This window comes from Orcinus orca, chromosome 7, assembly GCF_937001465.1.
Source record: "Orcinus orca chromosome 7, mOrcOrc1.1, whole genome shotgun sequence".
Taxonomy (NCBI): Eukaryota; Metazoa; Chordata; class Mammalia; order Artiodactyla; family Delphinidae; genus Orcinus; species Orcinus orca.
In genome coordinates, this window is record NC_064565.1 from 107,734,545 (window position 1) to 107,760,271 (window position 25,727).

Genomic DNA, 25,727 nt, shown 5'->3' on the forward strand with positions numbered 1-25,727 from the left:
TATGCTAAGTTCTCTACAGTCATCACCTCTCATAATCTTCACATAAGCAGGAGGTGGGTGCTATTATTTCCAGCATTTTACAGGTGAGCTTTGAAAGTCCTATGTTCCTGTTTTTGTTTTGATTTGACTTTGGCTTTCAGTATTCCCTTCTGTGGCTCAGGTTTTTAAACCTCATGTATCAAGGATCATCATAATTGCCACCGCTTTAATTACCAGACTGGTAAGGATTAACGTGGCCCTGGTGATCTGTGATATTTGAGTTACAGCACAAAGCCATTACAGAGCACCATTTTGGAAAATAGTGGAGGGTCAAAAAGAGATTATTTCTAAGACAAATGATATTAGAAATGTGTATTTCCTTGATTACTGCTATATTTTGCATGAATTATTCAGATTCATAAATCTTAATTTTAAATTGCAAAGAAAATACACAATAAGAAAATTCATTCCAGGACTTCCCTGGTAGTGCAGTGGTTAAGAATCTGCCTGCCAATGCAGGGGACACGGGTTCGAGCCCTGGTTTGGGAAGATCCCACGTGCCGCGGAGCAACTAAGCCCGTGCGCCACAACTACTGAGCCTGCGCTCTAGATGCTGCAAGCCACAACTATGAAGCCTGTGCGCCTACAGCCAGTGTTCCGCAACAAGAGAAGCCACTGCAATGAGAAGCCCGCGCAAAGCAGTGAAGAAAGCCCATGCGTGGCAACGAAGACCCAGTGCAGCCAAATTAAATAAATAAATAAGTAAATTTATTTAAAAAAAATTCATTCCAAATAATTACATCATTTTATTTGAAATTGAACAGAAAACTCTTTGTAGTAATCAGAAAAAAGTGAACCTTGGTTCTACTGTATCTTATTAGTATATGAACACATTTTTGAGAAGCAAAATCATGACTCTGTTAACATAAACTTACGTTTTTCTTCCCCCAGATATTTGCACCCTCACATCACCTTTCAGCGCGAGAGGTTTAGCCTTTGATTTGCTAATTTTGGTGCTTTGAAGAAGTCTTTGCTACCCAGGCAACATTCATTTAATATTAACTTTAAATACTCTGACTGTAATTTCTTTCTTTCTTTCTCTTTTTTTTTTTTTTACATCTTTATTGGAGTATAATTGCTTTACAATGGTGTGTTAGTTTCTGCCTTATAACAAAGTGAATCAGTTATACATATACATATGTTCCCATATTGCTTCCCTTTTGCGTCTCCCTCCCTCCCACCCTCCCTATCCCAGCCCTCCAGGCGGTCACAAAGCACCGAGCTGATCTCCCTGCACTATGCAGGTGCTTCCCACTAGCTATCTACCTTACCTTTGGTAGTGTATATATGTCCATGACTCTCTCTCGCTTTGTCACAGCTTACCCTTCCCGCCGCCCATATCCTCAAGTCCATTCTCTAGTAGGTCTGTGTCTTTATTCCTGTATTACCCCTAGGTTCTTCATGATATTCTTTTTCCCTTAAATTCCATATATATGTGTTAGCATATGGTATTTGTCTTTCTCTTTCTGACTTACTTCACTCTGTATGACAGACTCTGGGTCTATCCACCTCATTACAAATAGCTCAATTTCATTTCTTTTTATGGCTGAGTAATATTCCATTGTATATATGTGCCACATCTTCTTTATCCATTCATCCAATGATGGACACTTAGGTTGTTTCCATCTCCGGGCTATTGTAAATAGAGCTGCAATGAACATTTTGGTACATGACTCTTTTTGAATTATGGTTTTCTCAGGGTATACGCCCAGTAGTGGGATTGCTGGGTCATATGGTAGTTCTATTTGTAGTTTTTAAAGAAACCTCCATACTGTATTCCACAGTGGCTGTATCAATTTACATTCCCACCAACAGTGCAAGAGGGTTCCCTTTTCTCCACACCCTCTCCACCATTTACTGTTTCTAGATTTTTTGATGATGGTCATTCTGACTGGTGTGAGATGATATCTCATTGTAGTTTTGATTTGCATTTCTCTAATGATTAATGAAGTTGAGCATTCTTTCATGTGTTTGTTGGCAGTCTGTATATCTTCTTTGGAGAAATGTCTATTTAGGTCTTCCACCCATTTTTGGATTGGGTTGTTTGTTTTTCTGTTATTGAGCTGCTTATAAATTTTGGAGATTAATCCTTTGTCAGTTGCTTCATTTGCAAATATTTTCTCCCGTTCTGAGGGTTGTCTTTTGGTCTTGTTTATGGTTTCCTTTGCTGTGCAAAAGCTTTGAAGTTTCATTAGGTCCCATTTGTTTATTTTTGTTTTTATTTCCATTTCTCTAGGAGGTGGGTCAAAAGGGATCATGCTGTGATTTATATCATAGAGTGCTCTGCCTATGTTTTCCTCTAAGAGTTTTATAGTTTCCGGCCTTACATTTAGGTCTTTAATCCATTTTGAGCTTATTTTTGTGTATGGTGTTAGGGAGTGATCTAATCTCATACTTTTACATGTACCTGTCCAGTTTTCCCAGCACCACTTATTGAAGAGGCTGTCCTTTCTCCACTGTACATTCCCGCCTCCTTTATCAAAGATAAGGTGATCATATGCACGTGAGTTTATCTCTGGGCTTTCTATGCTGTTCCATTGAACTATCTTTCTGTTTTTGTGCCAGTACCATACCGTCTTGATTACTGTAGCTTTGTAGTATAGTCTGAAGTCAGGGAGCCTGATTCCTCCAGCTCCATTTTTCGTTCTCAAGATTGCTTTGGCTATTCAGGGTCTTTTGTGTTTCCATACAAATTGTGAAATATTTTGTTCTAGTTCTGTGAAAAATACCAGTGGTAGTTTGATAGGGATTGCATTGAATCTATAGATTGCTTTGGGTAGTAGAGTCATTTTCACAATGTTGATTCTTCCAATCCAAGAACATGGTATATCTCTCCATCTATTTGTATCATCTTTAATTTCTTTCATCAGTGTCTTATAATTTTCTGCATACAGGTCTTTTGTCTCCTTAGGTAGATTTATTCCTAGATATTTTATTCTTTTTGCTGCAATGGTAAATGGGAGTGTTTTCTTGATTTCACTTTCAGATTTTTCATCGTTAGTGTATAGGAATGCCAGAGATTTCTGTGCATTAATTTTGTATCCTGCTACTTTACCAAATTCATTGATTAGCTCTAGTAGTTTTCTGGTAGCATCTTTAGGATTCTCTATGTATAGTATCATGTCATCGGCAAACAGTGACAGCTTTACTTCTTCTTTTCTGATTTGGATTCCATTTATTTCCTTTTCTTCTCTGATTGCTGTGGCTAAAACTTCCAAAACTAAGTTGAATAAGAGTGGTGAGAGTGAGCAACCTTGTCTTGTTCCTGATCCTAGCGGAAATGCTTTCAGTTTTTCACCATTGAGGACAATGTTGGATGTGGGTTTGTCATATATGGCCTTTACTATGTTGAGGAAAGTTCCCTCTATGCCTACTTTCTGCAGGGTTTTTATCATAAATGGGTGTTGAATTTTGTCGAAAGCTTTCTCTGCATCTATTGAGATGATCATATGGTTTTGCTCCTTCAATTCGTTAATATGGTTTATCACATTGATTGTTTTGCATATATTGAAGAATCCTTGCATTCCTGGAATAAACCCCACTTGATCATGGTGTATGATCCTTTTAATGTGCTGTTGGATTCTGTTTGCTAGTATTTTGTTGAGGATTTTTGCATCTATGTTCATCAGTGATATTGGCCTGTAGTTTTCTTTCTTTGTGACATCCTTGTCTGGTTTTGGTATCAAGGTGCTGGTGTCCTCGTAGAATGAGTTTGGGAGTGTGCCTCCCTCTGCTATATTTTGGAAGAGTTTGAGAAGGATAGGTGTTAGCTCTTCTCTAAATGTTTGATAGAATTCGCCTGTGAAGCCATCTGGTCCTGGGCTTTTGTTTGTTGCAAGATTTTTAATCACAGTTTCAATTTCAGTGCTTGTGATTGGTCTGTTCATATTTTCTATTTCTTCCTGATTCAGTCTTGGCAGGTTGCTCATTTCTAAGAATTTGTCCATTTCTTCCAGGTTGTCCATTTTATTGGCATAGAGTTGCTTGTAGTAATCTCTCATGGTCTTTTGTATTTCTGCAGTGTCCGTTGTTACTTCTTTTTCATTTCTCATTCTATTGATTTGAGTCTTCTCCGTTTTTTTCTTGATGAATCAGGCTAATGGTTTATCAATTTTGTTTATCTTCTCAAAGAACCAGCTTTTAGTTTTATTGATCTTTTCTATCATTTCCTTCATTTCTTTTTCATTTATTTCTGATCTGATTTTTATGATTTCTTTCCTTCTGCTAACTTTGGCGTTTTTTGTTCTTCTTTCACTAATTGCTTTAGGTGCAAGGTTAGGTTGTTTATTCGAGATGTTTCCTGTTTCTTAAGGTAGGATTGTATTGCTATAAACTTCCCTGTTAGAACTGTTTTGCTGCATCCCATAGATTTTGCGTCATCATGTCTCCATTGTCATTTGTTTCTAGGTATTTTTTAATTTCCTCTTTGATTTTTTCAGTGATCACTTCGTTATTGAGTAGTGTATTGTTTAGCCTCCATGTGTTTGTATTTTTTACAGATCTTTTCCTGTAATTGATATCTAGTCTCATAGCGTTGTGATCGGAAAAGATACTTGAAACAATTTCAATTTTCTTAAATTTACCAAGGCTTGACTTGTGACCCAAGATATGATCTATCCTGGAGAATATTCCATGAGCACTTGAGAAAAATGTGTATTCTGTTATTTTTGGATGGAATGTCCTATAAATATCAGTTAAGTCCATCTTGTTTAATGTATCATTTAAAGCTTGTGTTTCCTTATTTATTTTCATTTTGGATGATCTGTCCATTGTCACCCCATTGGTGAAAGTGGGGTGTTAAAGTCCCCTACTATGAATGTGTTACTGTTGATTTCCCCTTTTATGGCTGTTAGTATTTGCCTTATGTATTGAGGTGCTCCTATGTTGGGTGCATAAATATTTACAATTGTTATATCTTCTTGGATTGATCCCTTGATCATTATGTAGTGTCCTTCTTTGTCTCTTCTAATAGTCTTTATTTTAAAGTCTATTTTGTCTGATATGAGAATTGCTACTCCAGCTTTCTTTTGGTTTCCATTTGCATGAAATATCTTTTTCCATCCCCTTACTTTCAGTCTGTATGTGTCTCTAGGTCTGAAGTGGGTCTCTTGTAGACAGCAAATATATGGGTCTTGTTTTTGTATCCATTCAGCCAATCTGTGTCTTTTGGTGGGAGCATTTAGTCCATTTACATTTAAGGTAATTATCAATATGTATGTTCCTATTCCCATTTTCTTAATTGTTTTGGGTTCGTTATTGTAGGTCTTTTCCTTCTCTTGTGCTTCTTGCCTAGATAGGTTCCTTTAGCAGTTGTTGTAAAGCTGGTTTGGTGGTGCTGAACTCTCTCAGCTTTTGCTTGTCTGTAAATGTTTTAATTTCTCCATCAAATCTGAATGAAATCCTTGCTGGGTAGAGTAATCTTCGTTGCCAGTTTTTCTCCTTCATCACTTTAAATATGTCCTGCCAGTCCCTTCTGGCTTGCAGAGTTTCTGCTGAAAGATCAGCTGTTAACCTTATGGGGATTCCCTTGTGTGTTATTTGTTGTTTTTCCCTTGCTGCTTTTAATATGTTTTCTTTGTATTTAATTTTTGACAGTTTGATTAATATGTGTGTTGGCATATTTCTCCTTGGATTTATCCTGTATGGGACTTTCTGTGCTTCCTGGACTTGATTGACTATTTCCTTTCCCATATTAGGGAAGTTTTCAACTATAATCTCTTCAAATATCTTCTCAGTCCCTTTCTTTTTCTCTTCTTCTTCTGGAACCCCTATAATTCGAATGTTGGTGTGTTTAATGTTGTCCCAGAGGTCTCTGAGACTGTCCTCAGTTCTTTTCATTCTTTTTTCTTTATTCTGCTCTGCAGTAGTTATTTCCACTACTTTATCTTCCAGGTCACTTATCCATTCTTCTGCCTCAGTTATTCTGCTATTGATCCCATCTAGAGTATTTTTCATTTCATTTATTGTGTTGTTCATCGTTGTTTGTTTCGTCTTTAGGTCTTCTAGGTCCTTGTTAAATGTTTCTTGCATTTTGTCCATTCTATTTCCAAGATTTTGCATCATCTTTACTATCATTATTCTGAATTCTTTTTCAGGTAGACTGCCCATTTCCTCTTCATTTGTTAGGTCTGGTGGGTTTTTATCTTGCTCCTTCATCTGCTGTGTGTTTTTCTGTCTTCTCATTTTGCTTATTTTAGTGTGTTTGGGGTCTCCTTTTTGCAGGCTGCAGGCTCGTAGTTCCTATTGTTTTTGGTGTCTGTCCCCAGTGGCTAAGGTTGGTTCAGTGGGTTGTGTAGGCTTCCTGGTGGAGGGGCCTAGTGCCTGTGTTCTGGTGAATGAGGCTGGATCTTGTCTTTCTGGTTGGAGGTCCACGTCTGTTGGTGGGTTTTGGGGTGTCTGTGGACTTATTATGATTTTAGGCAGCCTCTCTGCTAATGGGTGGGGTTGTGTTACTGTCTTGCTAGTTGTTTGGCATAGGATGTCCAGCACTGTAGCTTGCTGGTCATTGAGTGAAGCTGGGTGCTGGTGTTGAGATGGAGATCTCTGGGAGATTTTCACCGTTTGATATTATGTGGAGCTGGGAGGTCTCTTGTGGACCAGTGTCCTGAAGTTGGCTCTCCCACCTCAGAGGCACAGCACTGACTCCTGGCTGCAGCACCAAGAGCCTTTCATCCACATGGCTCAGAATAAAAGGGAGAAAAAGTAGAAAGAAAGAATTAGTAGAAGTAGAAAGAAAGAAAGAAAGGAGGGAGGGAGGGAGGGAGGAAGGAAGGAAGGAAGGAAGAAGGGAAGGAAGGAAAGAAAGAAGATAAAGTAAAATAAAATAAAGTAAGATAAAATATAATAAAGTTATTAAAATAAAAAAAATAATTATTAAGAAAAAATTAAAAAAAAACACAAAAAATAAAAACGGACGGATAGAACCGGAGGACAAATGGTGGAAGCAAAGCTATACAGAATAAATCTTGCTCTCAAAGTCCACGTCCTCAAGTTGGGATGATTCGTTGTCTATTCATGTATTCCACAGACATCAAGTTGATTGTGGAGCTTTAATCTGCTGCTTCTGAGGCTGCAGGGAGAGATTTCCCTTTCTCTTCTTTGTTCTCACAGCTCCCAGGGGCTCAGCTTTGGATTTGGCCCCGCCTTTGCGTGTAGGTCGTTGGAGGGCGTCTGTTCTTCGCTCAGGCAGGACGGGTTTAAAGGAGCCGCTGATTCGGGGGCTCCGGCTCACTCAGGCCGGAGGGAGGGAGGGGCACGGAGTGCGGGGCGGGCCTGCGGCGGCAGAGGCCGGCGTGACGTTGCACGAGCCTGAGGCGCGCCATGCGTTCTTCCGGGGGCGTTGTCCCTGGATCCCGAGACCCTGGCAGTGGCGGGCTGCACAGGCTCCCAGGAAGCGGGGTATGGATAGTAACCTGTGCTCGCACACAGGCTTCTTGGTGGCGGCAGCAGCAGCCTTAGCGTCCATGCCCGTCTCTGGGGTTCACGCTTTTAGCCGCGGCTCACGGCCCGTCTCTGGAGCTCCTTTAAGCAGCGCTCTTAATCCCCTCTCCTCGCGCACCAGGAAACAAAGAGGGCAGAAAAAGTCTCTTGCCTCTTCGGCAGGTCCAGACTTTTCCCCGGACTCCCTCCCGGCTAGCCGTGGCGCACTAACCCCTGCAGGCTGTGTTCATGCCGCCAACCCCAGTCCTCTCCCTGCGCTCCGACCGAAGCCCGAGCCTCAGCTCCCAGCCCCGCCCGCCCCGGCGGGTGAGTAGACAAGCCTCTCGGCCTGGTGAGTGCTGGTTGGCCCTGATCCTCTGTGCGGGAATCTACCCGCTTTGCCCTCCGCACCCCTGTTGCTGTGCTCTCTTCCGTGGCTGCGAAGCTTCCCCCGTCGCCACCCGCAGTCTCCGCCCGAGAAGGGGCTTCCTAGTGTGTGAAAACCTTTCCTCCTTCACAGCTTCTTCCCACTGGTGCAGGTCCCGTCCCTATTCTTTTGTCTCTGTTTTTTCTTTTTTCTTTTGCCCTACCCGGGTACGTGGGGAGTTTCTTGCCTTTTGGGAGGTCTGAGGTCTTCTGCCAGCGTTCAGTAGGTGTTCTGTAGGAGTTGTTCCACGTGTAGATGTATTTCTGGTGTGTCTGTGGGGAGGAAGGTGATCTCCGCGTCTTACTCTTCCGCCGTCTACCCGGAAGCCTCCCGACTGTAATTTCTAATGAGACATTTTCTCCAAGTAGATCCCGCCATAATCATTGGAGTTTGGGGCTGACAAGATGTTAAGAGAATAAGCAGCACCTTGCTTTTATCCACATCTTTGATGAAGGTAAAATGTGTTCTCATCCCACAGGAAGTGTTCCTTTTCACATGAAATCCTCCAGGATGATGAGTTCTAATCCTGAGGAAGACCCTCTGGACACATTTCTCCAGTATATTGAGGATATGGGGATGAAGGCCTACGACGGATTGGTTATTCAGAATGCATCGGACATTGCGCGAGAAAATGATCGCTTGAGAAATGAAACAAACCTGGCCTACTTGAAGGAAAAGAATGAAAAACGCCGAAGACAAGAAGAAGCAATAAAACGGTAAGTATAAATGAAAGTGTTCTGAGTTTTGCACACCTCAGGGTATCTGTGAGTTCTGCAGAGGCTGTGATGCTGTCACCCGGTCAAGAAGGGGTTTGTCAAAGTTAGACTTGAGGAGACAATGTAAAAGTGTCTTCTCAACTGTGATGAAAACACAATGCAGACAGGACACTTGCCTTAGTTAACAAAAGTTGTTTTACTGTGTCGTGAGTATGGAGAGGCAGATGGGGTGGGGAAAGAATTCAGTTTCCTCTAAATAAAAGTTCATACTGAACAATCTCTCGATAAAAGATTAAGGGAACACACACTTTAATATTTAATGAAAATCTCTATATTTAATGGTCTTTGTATCATCCTTATGAGAGAGTTCACCATCTTCCTAGATTATGAAAAGACTTGTCAGTAATTATAATTATGTGAGTTTCTGAAGTGGAATACTCAGTGTGTGCCCTCTGTGTAGGATTCTGTGGCTATTACATCTCTTGTCTGGTACTGAGTGCCCCAGGTTTGTTCAAATGAAATGACTTTTATGCTGCAAAACCTACCTGCTACAAGCAAATGAGCCCCGATTGCAGCCTCCAAATGGAGGCTAAGTTCCCTAGCGTGCTGAGACCAAAGTAAGGATACACATCTTTTGATTTTTCCAAAAAATGTTACAATATTTTCTGAGTGTATGTGTTGCGGGGTTACAGGTAGAGATATGTGTTTGATGGAGTCCTATTTCTTCAATGGAGTCCATTTACTAAGTGCAAAGAGACAGAATTTAGGAAATGAATCCATCAATTGCCTGGATAACTGAATGGTAATAATAAGCTATTCTGATAGCCAGTTGGTGGATTTTTCATCTAATCTGGAATTAATCCTTTTGCTTACTCTCTGTGAACATTATGATATGAAGGAAAAGAACATATTCTTTTAAGGTAAACTATTGATTCTTATAAAGAAGCTAGGTAAGGATGCACTATTCCAATCATTTAATGGCAAACAACTCTGTACGAGAGGATGTGAAGGAAGAGAGAGAGAAAGAGGGCGAGAGATTTGGAAATTTTGTACAAGATTAGTTGAAAGAGTGTCATCTTTTTTCTCTGGACTGTTCAAATGGAAATCTATTCTATTACCAGGTATACAAAGATTTGTAAAATGGCATGCTTGATAAACGTATTCATAATTGCAGATGTTATTCTGAGATATGTTATTTTTTATTTCTACCTAATTTTAGTTGGTACCACAGGTTCCTTTCTAGGATGCACTAAGTGCCCTTTCTTAGAACAACTTTTTTTTTTTTCTGCTAAGTACCTCTGATGAACTTTTTTTTTTAAACCAAGATGTATTTTTTATACATTTATTTATTTTATTTATTTATTTTTGGCTGCATTGGGTCTTCGGGCAAGCGGGCTACTCTTCGTTGCGGTGCCCACGGGCTTCTCATTGCTGTGGCTTCTCTCGTTGTGGAGCTCTGGCTCTAGAGCACGGGCTCAGTAGTTGTGGCATGTGGGCTTAGTTGCTCCGAGGCATTTGGGATCTTCCCAGACCAGGGGTCGAACCCGTGTCCTCTGCACTGGCAGGCAGTTTCTTAACCACTGTACCACCAGGGAAGCCGTGAACTTCTATATGATGTAAACATTTTAATTTACTTTTGTGAGTCTAAGGTTTCAGAAACTCAGAACAAAAAAGGTTATCCTACGTGATTTCTAAAATAACTTCATCTCTAAAATCTAAAGTTTCTCAATCTTGCCATTAAACATAATTCACTCTTTTCTCTAAGCATAGAGACAAAATTATTTGCTGAATAGTTCTATTAGATTGTACAGAGCACCCCAGGGTGCTTATCACTGTATTATTAGCTTCTGTGTTTCATCAACAACCTCATAAAGTTTCTATCTAAAGATCCATAGATATTAAGAAAGTAAAAATGACTCATTTTAAGTGGTCAAGTGTTCAAAGGGGCATTACCAACAATTCCAAGGAGTCAAAAGTCCAGGGGACATGGGCTGGAATTTAGGTAGGTGGAGACACAGCAAAACCCTGTCATTGCATGGTAAATGAGGTCCAGGAAATTCAGTTAAGTAAACTTTGTGTTAGTTCCTGCTACATTAACAAAGCAATATTTTCTAGAATTATATTACAAGCCATAAACATAAAGATAGTTCAGATCACACATTGAATTGAAAAAGTCCCAAACGATCTGGACAATTTTGCTTCCACATCACACTGTCAACACAATATAAAACTGTAGTCTAGCCCTGCTTAAGAACAGAGTAAGGGCAAGAGAAGTCACCCACCCTGTGTGTGTGTGTGTTGGGGGGGAGGTGTATGTTTAATCAATGTCGATGTCTTGTTTGAAACAGTTCTTCTGAGTATGAGTGTTCTTTCTTGTATCAAATAAGTAAAGATTCAAAGAGGGGAGAAAAAAAGGTACTTGTCAGTTTTATTTTTTAATAAATGTATTTATTTATTGGCTGTGTTGAGTCTTCGTTGCTGCATGCTGGCTTTCCCTAGTTGCAGAGAGCGGGGGCCACTCTTTGTTGTGGTGCGCGGGTTTCTCATTGTGGTGAGCACGGGCCCCAGGTGCGCGGGCCTCAGCAGTTGTGGCACACAGGCTCAGTAGTTGTGGCTCCGGGCTCTAGAGCACAGGCTCAGTAGTTACGGTGCACAGGCCTAGTTGCTCCGTGGCATGTGGGATGTGGGATCTTCCTGGACCAGGGCTCGAACCCATGTCCCTTGCATTGGCAGGCAGATTCTTAACCACTGTGCCACCAGGGAAATCCCTACTTGTCAGTTTTAAATTAGCAGTTTATCTTTCTATAATCAGATTAGGAGGCAAATGAAGAACCCACTGGTAGCAGGAAGAAACAAGAGCCTTCTAGGATCTGGCATTTGAGGAGATAGATGTTCAGTTACTGTGCACTTTCATTGTTTCCATGGCAGGACATAAGCCAGAGATGTGGGAGTAGGTATGCCTGAAGCCAGCTTACTCTCAAGGTTCCATAGCAGTGTTGCTTGTAAGGCTGTTGTTGCCACAGTAGTTGGTGTTACCCACAGGAGAGTTATAAATGTGTGTACTTTATGTCGCAGTGACCTAGTGACGGTGGCATTTTAGATGATGAGGCTATTCAGAATTTGTCAGTAGATGTGGGTAGAGTTGAAGAATAAACCAATTTCCCAGGCATGGGGACACCAACTAGAGGTCAACAGACTGCCAGGTCATAGTAAAGAGAGCTGATGTTCAAGTTGAATTCTGACCCCACCCATGAAATAAGGGGTCAGGCATAGAGGCTTTAATCCTGGAAGCAAGAAATGATGCTGAACCCGTGAGCTAGATAGGGCATCTCTCACCTGAGGTCAAGGTGATTAGAGACAATGAGCAAACCATGCACACAATATGTGACGTGGTTGATGATGTTCAAGTTACAATGTAAGTTTCATGAGAAGAATGACTATTTGTATATACAGTTCTTAGAACAGGATCTGAAGCCAACTTATCGTTCAATAAACAACTTGCTGTTAAGTATATTCATTCATTGGTGAAATATTTATTGAAACCTTACTAAGTGCCAGGAAATGTTCTAGACCTTTATGAGACAGCAATGAACAGAACAAAGTTCCTGGTTATAAAAGAATTATATTCTGAGAGGAGGGTGAAAGAGAGGCAACATGAAAGAAATAAGTACAAATAAATATATATGATAGGTGGTAATACATGTTTACACTGTAAAATAAAGCAGGGTGAGGGCAATAAGAATAGAGGCCAGGGAAGACCTCTGAAATCCAACAACAGCTGAGCAGAGACATTAGACATTGGGAGCCTGTTGCCAGAGACAGGAGCCACATGGCTGTCTGGGGAAGAGAATTCTCGACAGAAGAAACAGCAAGTTTGATGTGTTCCAAGAAGGGAAGGTGTCATGTGGTGACCAAGCAAAGGTGGAAGGGGTCTAAGTTCGACTGGTAGTGGGGCCACCGGGTAATGTAGAACATTATAAGTTCATGTTTTACTCTAAAAGAAAAAAAAAAATTCATTGAAGATTTCTTGAGCAGAGGTATGGCATACCCTAAACTGCCCTTTTTTAACAAGGATTACTCTGGTTTTTATGTGTTGAACAGATGGACAGGGCATAGTTGGATGCAGGGAATTCAGAGAGAAAGCTTTTGCAGTAATTCAAGTGAGAGATGATGGTAGTTTGGACCAGGGTGGTACTAGTAAATGTGGCATAAAATGCTCAAATTTGGGGCACCAGTAAAAGTTTCTAATTGATGAGACATAGAAGTTGAATAAGAGAAAGGAATTGAAGATGGCTCTCAAGTTTGTCTCGTTGCTGTTCTGGTTCTGTTGTTGTTATGTTTCGTTTTTCCTGAAACAACTAGAAGAATGCTGTATCCACTTAATGAAATGGTAAAGACTAAAACAGGAGTAAATTTAGTTTAAATGGTGGGGGAATGGGAGTTCAGCTTTCATAAGCCAGTGCTGGGAGCTCTTTTAGATATTCAAGTGGAGAATTCTGGATAGGCAGTTGGATCCAGGGCTCATGGTGGAGATCAAAACTGGAGGTTTTAATATGAGAGTCATAGATTTTTTACAGTCATGAGCCTGGTTAAGGATCGCTAGGACCTAAAGTTAGATAGAGAGGATAAAGGCACAGGTGTTCCTTGGGACACCTAATTGTTTACATGACAGGAACAGTAGAAGAATCCAGTAAGAACAGCTAGTGGGATAAGAGAAGAATCATCAAGGCGGGTGTTGCCTCAGAGTGAAATGACAAAAGTGATTAAAGAAGAGAGAGAGATTTTACTGGTAGATCAAATATATTGAATCCTGAGGATTGAATAATGCCTTTTACTACATTGGTGGTATTGACAAGAACAGTTTTGGTGGAGGTCTGGGGACAAAACGCAGTGGAGTCATGTTCACAAGAGGATGTGAAAAGAGGAATTGAAACAAGGAAGAGAGGAATAGAGAACTATTTTAGGAACTTTCGAGGTTAAACACAATTCACAAATATGGAGAGCAGTTGAAGGGGGAAGAGAGGTCTATAGTGTTCTGTTTTACTGGGTTTTCCCTTTAAGCAGGGCAAAAACTAGCTTATCTGAAATGCTGATATGAAAGATTACAGTAGAAAGGGAAATGTTAATGACTTAAGAGAGGGAAGGAAAAATTACTGTGATTATGTCCTTGAGTAGGTGGGAAGGGATGGGATCTCAAGTATTTCAGATAGGAGTGTTCAGCCACGATGTACAGGTGACTGAGCGATGAATGAACGGATGACTAATTCTGTATGACGGTCCCAAACCTGGCTCCTCAAACACCATTTTATTATTGTGCCATAGGTATCACACACACTAGGAACTGAAAGACGTAGTATGTATCTTGCTATCAGTAACTCCTCCCCACTCTTTCCTACACTCTTTCCCCCAAATGTTTTCTGGAATCCTAATTTAAAGTGCAAGTATCTTTGGAAGAGAAAAAATACTAGTAAAATCTCCTAAATTTTGAGACTTCTCAGATGACTTTCTTTTTTGTTTATTTTTTGTTGAGGTTGTTGTTGTTTTTTATTGAAGTATAGTTGATTTACAATGTTTCAGGTGTACAGCAAAGTGAAGATATATATATAATTTTTCAGATTCTTTTCCTTTATACATTATTACAAAATACTGAATATAGTTCTCTGTGCTCTACAGTAGGTCCTTGTTGTTTATCTATTTTATATATAGTAGTGTGTATCTGTTAATCCCGAATTCCTAATTTATCCCTCCCCTCCTTTCCCCTTTAGCAACTATAAGTTTGTTTTCAGTCTGTGAGTCTCTTTCTGTTTTGTAAATAAGTTCATTTGTATCATTCTTTTTTTAGATTCCACATATAAGTGATATCATAGGATATTTACTTCACTTAGTATTATGATCTCTAGGTCCATCCATGTTGTCCAGATGACTTTCTTTTACAAAAGCAGGGCCCATGCACAGTGTGAGGACATACATAGAAGTCTCTGGATGTTGTCTTGGGAAGAGTTGGAGAGAGAAAACATGAAAGGAGCCAAAAGTGTCATGACTGGGCAGCAGGAGGAGACTAAAGTCCTCCCTGACTTGGGGTGGGGCTATAGCTGCAGATAGCCCAAGTTATTCCATCTCAGTACCCGTTGAAATGTTCAAATTTAATTTTTATTTTGTTCATATGGTGACCAGTATTCTGGGATTCTGACAATTTAAAAATATAATAAATCTTAAATATTATATAGAATATTCTCACAGTACATTTTTAGAATTGCTTCAACAATGTTCCTAATAGGAAGTGTGTTTTTAAAATTTTTGAAAATTCCCGAGCAAGATTCTGGTCACACAGGAATTCTGAGTTCCAGAGATGGCGACCAAAGCAGAATGCCCACATCTAAATTTCACACATAATTTAATACTTTTAACGTGCAATTTATGTCAAGTTGTAGAGAAAATTCAACATGACATTAACGAACACAGTCTAATCAATTAAAATTCTTTAACACGTCTGCCGAATGCCTTCTTTAATATATACTATGATTTAATATATAGGATATAAATGCTGAGAAATCTAAAGATGGAGCATGTTTGACCTTGAAAAGGCATTGATGATAATTCTCTGTGAAATATGCCAGTTGCAATTTCAGAAATGTGCAGACTGCCAGGGATTGCTTAAAAAATGGAAATAGGATTTCATATGATTGACCTTCTAGATCACATGTGTGCTAAAATGCCTTTTGTGTTGAAGCTGGGAAGCTTAAAACACTGAGCTCTTAGAAAAGGAATACCCTCATCACATTCTCAGTGTTCTAAGTCACTTACGCTTTCTGAGCCCAGTTCCTTATTTTTAAACTAACTTGAGTCCTTTGTCACTACTAACTTTCTTGTACCTTCACGTCCATTTCTCAAATGGGATTTTACTGAAAAGTCTTATTGGGTGAAACATTTCAAATACATAAAAAGTGATACTGTTCGTTAGTACTTTTCTTAACAGCTCCAAATAACATTTGGTGAGAAAGAAAGAGAGAGATAGACTCAAAGGCGAAAAGTTAATGGAGAATGAAAAAAATATTTCAGTAGCTCATCATTTCTGCTATTTTAAATTCTAATGGTTTTCTGCAGGCACTGTTAAATGAGATTTTATTTTTTATTAAAAAGCCTATTAGAAAACCAACATGCAAAACCTACAGTTTCAAACGAGTGAGATCACTTGAGATGGGTTACAAAACCCTAGTTTGTCATGTGTGTGGGTGAAGAGGGATGTTTAAGACAGAGATGATAGGTATATTGAACCATTGACACACATAGGCACTAGCCATTAAGAAGGAGGCAACAGACCAATGAGAACAGTCTGCTTACAAACAACCTGTAAGGCAGTACCTGTGTGTACCTGTGAACATATGTCTGCTTTGAGGAGTCACTCTTTACAGGAAACATTGTTCAGGACATCCAGTAAGAATATTCACTGAGGAAGAGGGGCAATAAAAGATCATCTGGTATACCAAACGATGCATGCTTAGGTTTGAGGCTTCCTTCCCTTCATGTGAATTTTTCTATCTGGATTCTGGAGCTAGTCCCTGCATTGTCTCATTTTACTATTAGCCACAGTATTTTGAAAACAATATAAGACATATCCCTTAAATAAAAAGCAACAAGAAAATGTGCTCCCAGTACATGCCTTTCTGAGTATTTTTTCTATTGTAGAAAGGGGTTGAATTTTTTTTTCCTAATAAAACAAATGCTACATTAGTGAAATTCTCCCAAACATTGCAAGTCCGCAAGACAGCTCTGGACTTTAGCAAAGTGGTTCTGACACAAAGGACTACTTAAGCTGATTAGGAATGTCTCTATTCCCTGTGGATGCCCTCAAGGGATCTATATGAGGTTATATTTCCTGTTTAAAAGTGACAGTCAGAAATGGAATTAGATTAGTTACAGCTCCTTTAAAAAAATACATGCATTTGTATATTAGGATATATACTTGGAACTTATTTAAATTTGAAGGTTTCAGTATCTCTGTTAGTCAAAGAGAAACAAAGCACCAGGAAAGTTCATCCTTTAGACGATACAGAAAAAAAAAGTAAAAATTAAAAAAAAATTGCTTTCCCTTTACTAAAGCGTTGTTACTTAAAAAAAGCAAACGATTCTGATACCAAAGTTTAGAATTGGTTAATATTTTAAATGATTACCCAAAGACATAATTACATTGAGAGCTCTTACTAGAGAAATGTTAACAGTTACATAAATCCTATTTAGATAGTTATGGCTTCTGGAATCATACTCATGATTTGTGACAGACTTTATGGAAATAGGGAGCATTTACTGAAGTACATTTTAGCGAGCGATATATCCATTCAGTGCAACATGAATAGCTACTTTGGTCACGAATAGGTAATCTCACTGGGTTTGATTTAATTGCAGGTATGTAGAAAAATGAAATGCTCTATTTGTGTATGAAAATGGATGTTCATTTTGTTCAGGTGAAGTGAGGACCGTTAAATGAAACAGGGTTCAGAAACTTTCAGAAATACTCTACAGCTAGCTTAGAATATTTAGAAATACTCTACAGCCAGCTCTATCTCCTATGCTTAAAGCATAGGGAGCAAACCCCCAAAGCCCTCAGCCATACTCCTATCTAGAATGAAACCCAAATCTGCAGCGTGTCAGGGTCTTGCTGGAATGAATCAGCTGATCTGATCTGATGTGAATTTCTGACCTAATTTTGCTGTAGGACGCAGGGCTCAGGCAGAGGAAACAAGGTTAATGTGTTGATAAGGGGGTGAGATTAAACAGCAGAGAGTATCTTAATAACCCTCTCTAATTTCAGCTTCCTCTTGTGTTTGTGATTAATTCCAATCACTTTTCTATTAATCATTTCAGAGGACCACAAGATGCTTTGCTTATTTTTTTGTTGTTGCTAAAATTGTGCATCCAGGTTTCTTTTTTCAAAGCTAAATAAGATATCCAGACATTGGAGTAATTTTCACTAGAATACCAAATGCATGGGGAGATTTTTATTCATAGGACCGTACGATTAGAGGAGAGAATTCAGTAATTTGCCTGTTCATCCCTCACTGCTCTATATTGAGCCAGAAGCCAAGTCTACAAGGCTGATCCTAAATGAATTGATTTATTTAAAATGTTCTATTTTTTTTAGCGCTGGAGGGGAAAGTTAATATTAATGAGCGTATATCTAATGATACCACTTATGCTCATTAATATTAACTTTCCGCACTTAGCCTAAGGACACCACATTTGTCCATTTTGGCTGTTGTGCCAGTTCACTTTATAAGTCAAAATGGTGTCTGTCCTGCTGGGCTCCTGTTTTCAGTAAGGGTCGCCACCATCTTAAGAGGATTTATACAAACATCAGCATTCCTCTGTTTGCAATTCACATTACATCTGTATTTGTAATAGATGCGATTTTAGGTTTTTCACTCCATCACCTGCCAAGGCAATTGGAGGTCACGTTGAGAGGGACCTTTAATGGCTCGTGTTAAGGTAAGCCTTTATTCTTCTCACATACCTTTCTGAGAGCTATTTGTACTTCTGGTTGTTTCAACTTTAATTCCATCTGGGACCTAGCACTCACTGTATGTTTTAAGAAGTTCAGTGTCTATTCTGTATCTGAAATAAATAGACAGATGTTGGCAAGAGGAGGGGCTTTTTAGAACACAATCCCACGTGAGACTGTCAGTCAGCCTGAGAATTAAGCTCTTCTTACGCTGAGGAAATCACAGCAAGAGTGAACCTTCCAAACAGCCAAACCTGTGGCGACCTGAATCACTGAAAAGAAACCCATTGGAAAATTTAAGGTACCCTTTCTTTCAGAAGTAGTGTTAAATATTTAGAGATGGTTATAGATTAATGAGGCAATAGTTTTTAGTCTAGGGCTGTTTCTTTATACTCTTCAGCCTATCAGAGGATATTCTCAATCTTTAAGTAAGCATGGTCTTTGGAAAAGGTTTAAAAACCCAGATAAGGAAAATAAATTATTATTGAGCAAGGGTATGAGTCAGGGGATTTTTTTTTTAGCTACTAAAAATGCGATATAGCTTAGAGAACATGTCTAATGTAACAAATGATATGGCTAGAGCAGAGGCTGAGCATGTTAATAAAATAGCTTGAAGGCTTCTGTCCAACTTTGACATAGCCTGAAGAAAACATCTTCATTATAAATGTATGGATCACCTTGAAATTAGCTTTAATCATGAATTGATAGAAGGAAAATCAAGCCCCTCTCCCAAAACGAATCTCTGCGTGAAACACATGCCTCTAGAGTTCTTCTCAATAACATTCATATTTGGAAATAGAGGACAGAATATTCATGTCCATGCTAGAATATGAATATAACTAGCCTGCCAGGAAGCAGAGGGAGAAAAAATTTTTTTACAGAAAAGCACTTTCATTAAGATGTACAAGGAAACTGTTTTAAAAATAAAAATACCAGCCTTTAAAATCCACTATTTTAATTAGTAAATTGCATTTTAGTCTTTGATTTGGGACTAAGTATACCATTCAGCATATCCTGATGTTTGAATAAGAAATGAAGTGGTTCAGCAGTGAAGAAGAGCTTCACCAAGAAGACTTGTTAATTTTCTGTTAGGGTGATGTTTGTATGTGTTGCGTGGATATTTTGTTTCTATATAAAGTTTTTCATTAAGCATTTATTGAACATCTATTATAGGTCAGGCACAGTTCTAGGTGCTTGGGATAAAGCAGTGAACAAAACAGTAAAATAAATAAATAAATAAACAATAAAAGCTTGCCCTCATGGGATTTACAATCTGGTGTGGGTGGGGTGAGGAAGACAGACAATAAACAGAGTAAAGAGCAAGTTAAAATGCAACACGTTCTATGAAGAAAACGAAATCAGGGCGTAGGGGTCAGGGGTTCGGAAAGAGTGCAAAGGTATACGGGTGGGTCAGGAAAAGACTCACTACGGATGTCACATTTGAGAAAGGGCCTGAGGTAAGTGAGGGGAGAAGCCGTGTGCATCTCCGGGGTGGATTTCTAGGAAGAAGGAACATGCAGAGAAGAGGTCCTAGAGGGGAGCATTCCTGACGTGTTGGGAGGAGCTATAAGGAGGTCAGAGTGGCTGGAGGGGAGCAAGCACGGGGTCAGAAGGTCAGGTCAGAAGTAACGGGGCCACGGGCCACGAGGTCACGGTCAAGATTTTGGCTTCCACTCATTTGAGACGAGATGAGAATTTTTTGTAGGCTTTTGGGAGAAAGAATGCCATAATCTGACTCCTCTAATACAAAGGAGGATCATTCTGGCTGCTATGTGGGGCAGAAGCAGGAGCATCAGTTGGGAGCCTGTAAAAACCATCACGAGAAGGACAGATGGTGGCATATGGACCAGAGCGGCAGTGCTGGACAGGGGGAGAAGTGGTGGAATTGGAGGTGCATTTTGAAGGTAGAGTTGATGGGATTTGGTGACAGATTGGATGTGGGGTGTGAGAGCAAGATAAAAGATGACATTCCCATTAGCTGGGATGGTGAAGACAGCAGAAAAAGGGGTTTTGGTGAGAAAAGTTTGGGGCATATTGAGATGTCTTTTAGGCTTTTAATGATTTGTCGGTATCTGTAAGAATTTCGTGTTTCATTTTTGATACTTTGTGGGTATGAAATTGAAGAATTGTATAGAAATTTGGAATACTTTTTTTTTAGGGTGTACAGTATAATTTATTCGATCCTTTCCACATGATAGAACTTTAGGTTGTTAATGTTTTTTTTTTTTTTACTATTCCAGATAATGCTATAAAAACATTCTTTTCAAACTGTCTTTTGCACATTTAGGAGTATTTTCGTAGGCTAGTACCTTAGAAATATAACTGCTAGATCACAGGGTTGGAGCTAAATTGCCCTCCTGGCATGCAGGACAGACATACAAAATTCAAAGTTGTACACACACATATTTAAGTTTGAGGAAAGATGATTTTTAACGTTTATTCAGCAAAGGGCAAGCATGTAGCTTAACCAGAGCACATGAACAATTGCCTGGAGGTCTCTGCCTTTGTGCGGAGTTAGTGGAGTTAAGTGATCTTGATTCTAAGAACTATGTGATCCGTGCTCTCAGATGCTTTCCAGTTGGGGCAGAGATAACCATCCTAGTCCTATAATCTAAGAAGTAAGATGAAAGGTAGATGTAGGCGTGCAGAATACTTGACATTTTTAAAAAGGAAAAGTGCTCTAACAATGGGTAGATTCAATTATTAGCATTGGTCATGTTCATTTATGGCCCTTTTGGCAGGATGGAGACAAAAATGTAGATGTAGATAATTAGTTTGTCAATTTATGCACATTGGACAGTTTTCCTGTCCTGGGGTATTTTACTAAACCTGTGGATTACCACCCTATTGTAAGATGGAAATTTAGAGTAACAGTGTGTGTGTGGGTATAGGAGGGGATAACTGAGTAGTGGGAAAATCCCAGTCCCTGCACAGAAGGTGGCATTGGTTTATTCCACTTCTTAGCTTTAGTGAGACCCATAAAGGGGTCCTTAATTCTTAAAGTGAAGTTTACTCGTTTGTTAATTAGCAATAATAATATTCTTTTTGTTGTATTGTTAAGAGAAATAAGGATACGACACACGTAGAACAACCAGTGGAGTAGCCACCATATCATGGTAGCTGCCATTATTGTTGGTATTATTATTATTATCGTCATTACTATCATTGCTTTTACCGTCATCATTATTACCTTCATCTTCATCACGTAATGTAGCTACATTAATAATGACACATGGCACCGTGTCCAAAAAAATCTACCTCCATTTAGGTAGAAAGCACCACAAGGAAAGAAATTGGATTGTTTGCTTCAAGTGATTGCAAATGACACATACACCCAGACTCCAAGTGTGAATTTCTTACTTTATCATTTTGTTTCATCTTCTCCATGTACACATATTTTTGTTCTTTCTCCTAAAACAGTTAAAATTATATGAGGACTGAAAGAATTTTGGCACGTGAATAGACTCAAAAGGATGCACTAATTGGTAGTTTTAGTCTTAATTATTAAACCGGCTTCCAAGAGTAGAGAAATGGCTTCTTGCGCATAGTAGGTTTTGAAACATTTGTCATATCAAATTGTATCAAACTCATTCAGTGCACTGATGATCTGTTTCCCAAAGGAATACTAAATAAGCTAGCATAACATGTGATATATTAAATGTAATTCACTAATGAATTTCCAGATATTTACAGGGAAATACCCTGAAAGTTTCCCCTCTTGGCAATGAGCTGCTAAATTTTTTACTCTTTTCATGGAAATACATACTTTCTGTGAAGAAACTGCTGTAACATTTAGGCTAAAGCTGAACAGAGAAAGAAATAATGACTCATGAAGATAACATAACTACTTTATATCTACAAGAGCTACAGTCTAAAATGAGTTTTTAAATACTCTGTGATTTGATTTCTTTTCTGGAGAGCAACATATTTTCAACATGGCAGTGTAAATGCTACTCAAAGATTTCAGCTTCATATTATTTTGAGGCTTCCATGGGGAGGCTAACCACACGAAAGCATCTACCTGCCCTTCACACGAGGAAAGAGATCTTCTTCCTTTTAAACCACTTGATGCAGTAATTATAACACTGACCTATCCAGCTCTTTTTCAAAGGGAACCATAATTGCATGGAGACACTCAACTCTTTAAGAATTTTCCTAGAGGGATTCTTAACCTCCTAGGATGCTTCTATTCAGATTGTCACATATAACTTAAAATTTTTTTTGAAACGTTCCAATGCCTATTATAATACACAATTGAAATAGTATTTGTTTTGGAGATAAATGACAAAACAGGACTAGAAATCATTTGTCGAGCAAGTGATTCTGTAGATCATTTTTAAGGAAACGTTATTCTTTCAGCAGCTGGAATTCTATTTTGTTTTGGGGAGAGATGGCATTTTGTGATTTACAGAAAAAAACAAACAGTAATGGAGAAATTTTAGACATAAAATAAAGACAATGGAGAAATATCTATAGCAATGAGAGTACATATAGACTCTTCTCTCAAGAGAAGGGGGGTGACTTCTTTTTTTATCCTCCTCCCATACCAAGTATGAAATTATATTGTAGGGAATGTTTGATCAGAGTGAGACTAGAATCTGAAATAATTTACCCTTATGTTACTTTTAAAGTGTTTCAGAAAAAACTCATTATAATTGATGTAAATTATTCCCTTCTGCCTTGTGACCTCTGGATAATGAAGCAAAAGGTTAAGAGGTGGGTAGTTTATGACTTTTCTCTGGATTTTTACTGAGCTCTTTTTGAAAGCCCCAAACCTCAGCCACTCCCAACTCTCAGCAGATCAATACAAATAACATATCTTATTTAGAAAGAAATCTCATGTGCTTTACAGCTCCTGTTATAGACACATTCATTTCTAGAAATCAGTTTTTTCAAATGCCAAATTTTATTCTCAGATTATGTCTTCTTTTCCATATAATTTTACTTTTATTTCTTCTTAATATCTTTATAGGATTTTAATTCCTTTCTTTGGTCCCTGTGTTTCATAATACACTTCAATTCCAATCTGGGGTGTGTGTGTGTGTGTGTGTGTGTGTGTGTGTGTGTGCTTTGTTCAATTTGTGCACAATTATTTTAAAAAGCATAGGTATTTCAAATAAAATAGACGAGAGAAACACGTTTTCAAAACATGGTACATGGTTCAACAGATTAAATGGAATAAAGAGCGATGGGGGAGGGGGACAGAAAATGACTGCCCAGTAAAAGGCTTTTTAGCAAATCATACTGAATCTCATTAATAAAGAATACGTCCACTAGAGCCGTACAATCAATCTGCCATGTGCATTAGTGATGTCTAGCCCAATTCAGGTAGATAAATTATTCCCTAAGTGTTGGTTGCCTGTCACTCAAATCACAATACCAATAATACATGCCATGCTGAATTTCCCCTGACTCATGATGAGTTTTTTCACAGGGTTAGACTGGACTAACAGGTGAAAGAGAAGAGTGATGTCTGTCTGAATGAACACCACCAGCAGCAGCCAGAAGGATAGATAACTGGAGACCTAAGCAGTAGAATAGGACACTGTGAACCAATCTAACAAAAATAAGCTGGCAGGGAGTAATACAACTAAAGATCATTGCCAAAAGTGTCAGCTAAAAATGCAACCGGAAAAGTGTGTAGTCAATACAGATCTTGCAAAGCCAGATGAGAGCATTACTGTAGTGTAGAGAGATCCATCACGGGAAAACAGGCACAAGACAAGAAAGATAAAAGGGAATGAGAAAAAGAGTAACTAGTTACTTCCATGAATATTTTAATTACAGCATCTAGTTTGGTTTCTACCCATGAACAATTCTACTTAATGATGGATACCATAACTAATATCCTTCCCCATAGCTAGCTGTCAGAGCATTCATTATTATAAGCAGATGCTTTTAAAAAAATCTTATTTTATATTGGAATATAGTTGATTTACAATGTTGTATAGTTTCAGATGTACAACAAAGTGATTTAGGTATACAGATACACATATCTATTCTTTTTTCAGATTCTTTTCCCATATAGGTTATTATAGAATATTGGGTAGAGTTCCCTGTGCTATACAGTAGGTCCTTGTTGATTATCTATTTTATATAATGTGTCTATTAAACAGATACTTTTTCAAGACACAATATAATGTACCCTGTGAGACTCTGGTTTGAATTGACACCATGTGATTTTTCTAAAGAAGTCTGTCAGTTTCACATATGACTGGAAAACAAAAGCACCCCTTTTCACCTATAGGGGAAGGGAAAGTCTTCTATCACCCCTTACAAGATTAAAAGTCTCTAAGGAGATATCATGCATTTAAGAGAGTATTTTGAAATGAGGTGGGGACTCTAAGCCTGTACTGTTCCATGATTGCATTAAAGTGGAAGAATGAAAGATTAGGCCCGTATTGGGTTTAGGAAGAATGCCGCTTGCGGATTTGTCATTAATGCAGTGACCCTATCTGCCCAAGCCTTTCCATTTCAATGTGACTTAGAATTCTGAAATGAAGTCAGCTTAAAGGTGTCAACACACCCTGTGTAAGTTGCCTTCAGCAAAAACCTCTATCTTTAATTGAACACAACTGGCAATCTTGGTTTGAGACAGACTGTGATTTAGTTAATATGAAAACAGATGACCTCTGTCACCCCGGAGTTGAATGAGAAGCTCAGTTCAGGCTTGATGGCATGTATGAACTATTGTAGGAATGATAACCTGGGAACAAAATGAAATGGTCTCAATGAACATGTGGAAGAATGGACGTATCCCCCTTCTTGTGGCCTGATCTCCTGGACACGTGTATGCGTGTTTATTTTTTAAAGATGAGCTTTAATAATGCATGCATGTTATGTTACCTCAGTCGCACAGATAAAACTCGTTTTAATGAACAGGCTCAGCATAATCAACCTGATGCAATAAGACTATCTCCACGTGTCAACTAGCAGCTCTTGTTAGGTCCTCATAAGGACACAACATATCCTGGCAGACAAGAAATAGCATGTAATGGAAACACTCACTACTTTCAACTCCTTGAGTAGTCAGTTTAGTTAATAAAAATCTCATCCTTTTACTACATGGATCATGAGATATCATCAATGATGGAAATAAATTATCTTTTTAGAAAACTTTCCAAAGTGAAGATTTGGACACATTTTACTCCTCAAGTGGACCATATAATCCCTAAGATACTTGATGAAATGCAACGTCATGTGTTTAAGATCGGACCTGAAAGTCAACATTTTATTTAATTTTTGTTTATATTCATGTCTGAACTTTGGAGAAAAAAAGACGTTTCCCTCAATCTTTTTAAATTCATTCAGATAGATTTTTTAAAATGAGTGAAGAAAATGTTATTTTGTATTCAAAATGATAGTGGGACAATGAATTAAAATTTCATCAAATTATTTTTCTTCTCAGGTATAAACACGTCACATTCATCAAAAATCCCACTTGCGTACTTTCTATATATGATCTCCAGCCTCAGTTTGTCTTACTTAAGCCCTAATTATCATCTATGAGCAAGGCAAATAGCCACATAAATAATACAGCCCACACATTATAAACTGTGGGAAGAGCCCTCTGTTGTACTGGTTTATAAATTAGTATAGGAATTTTTGAACAATGGCTTTTGAGACTTAG

At 38.7% G+C, this 25,727-nt stretch overlaps 1 protein-coding gene across 3 annotated transcripts in view; it reads left to right on the forward strand.

Moving 5' to 3' along the window:
* NYAP2 (neuronal tyrosine-phosphorylated phosphoinositide-3-kinase adaptor 2) overlaps positions 1–25,727 on the forward strand; it is a 265,204-nt gene that overhangs the window by 8,354 nt on the left and 231,123 nt on the right. For all 3 annotated transcript variants that reach the window (XM_049711903.1, XM_004262636.3, XM_049711904.1), the window contains one exon: positions 8,364–8,601. In XM_049711903.1, the coding sequence (XP_049567860.1) occupies positions 8,381–8,601 (221 nt within the window). In that variant the 5' untranslated portion in view covers positions 8,364–8,380. The remainder of the gene's footprint in view (positions 1–8,363; positions 8,602–25,727) is intronic.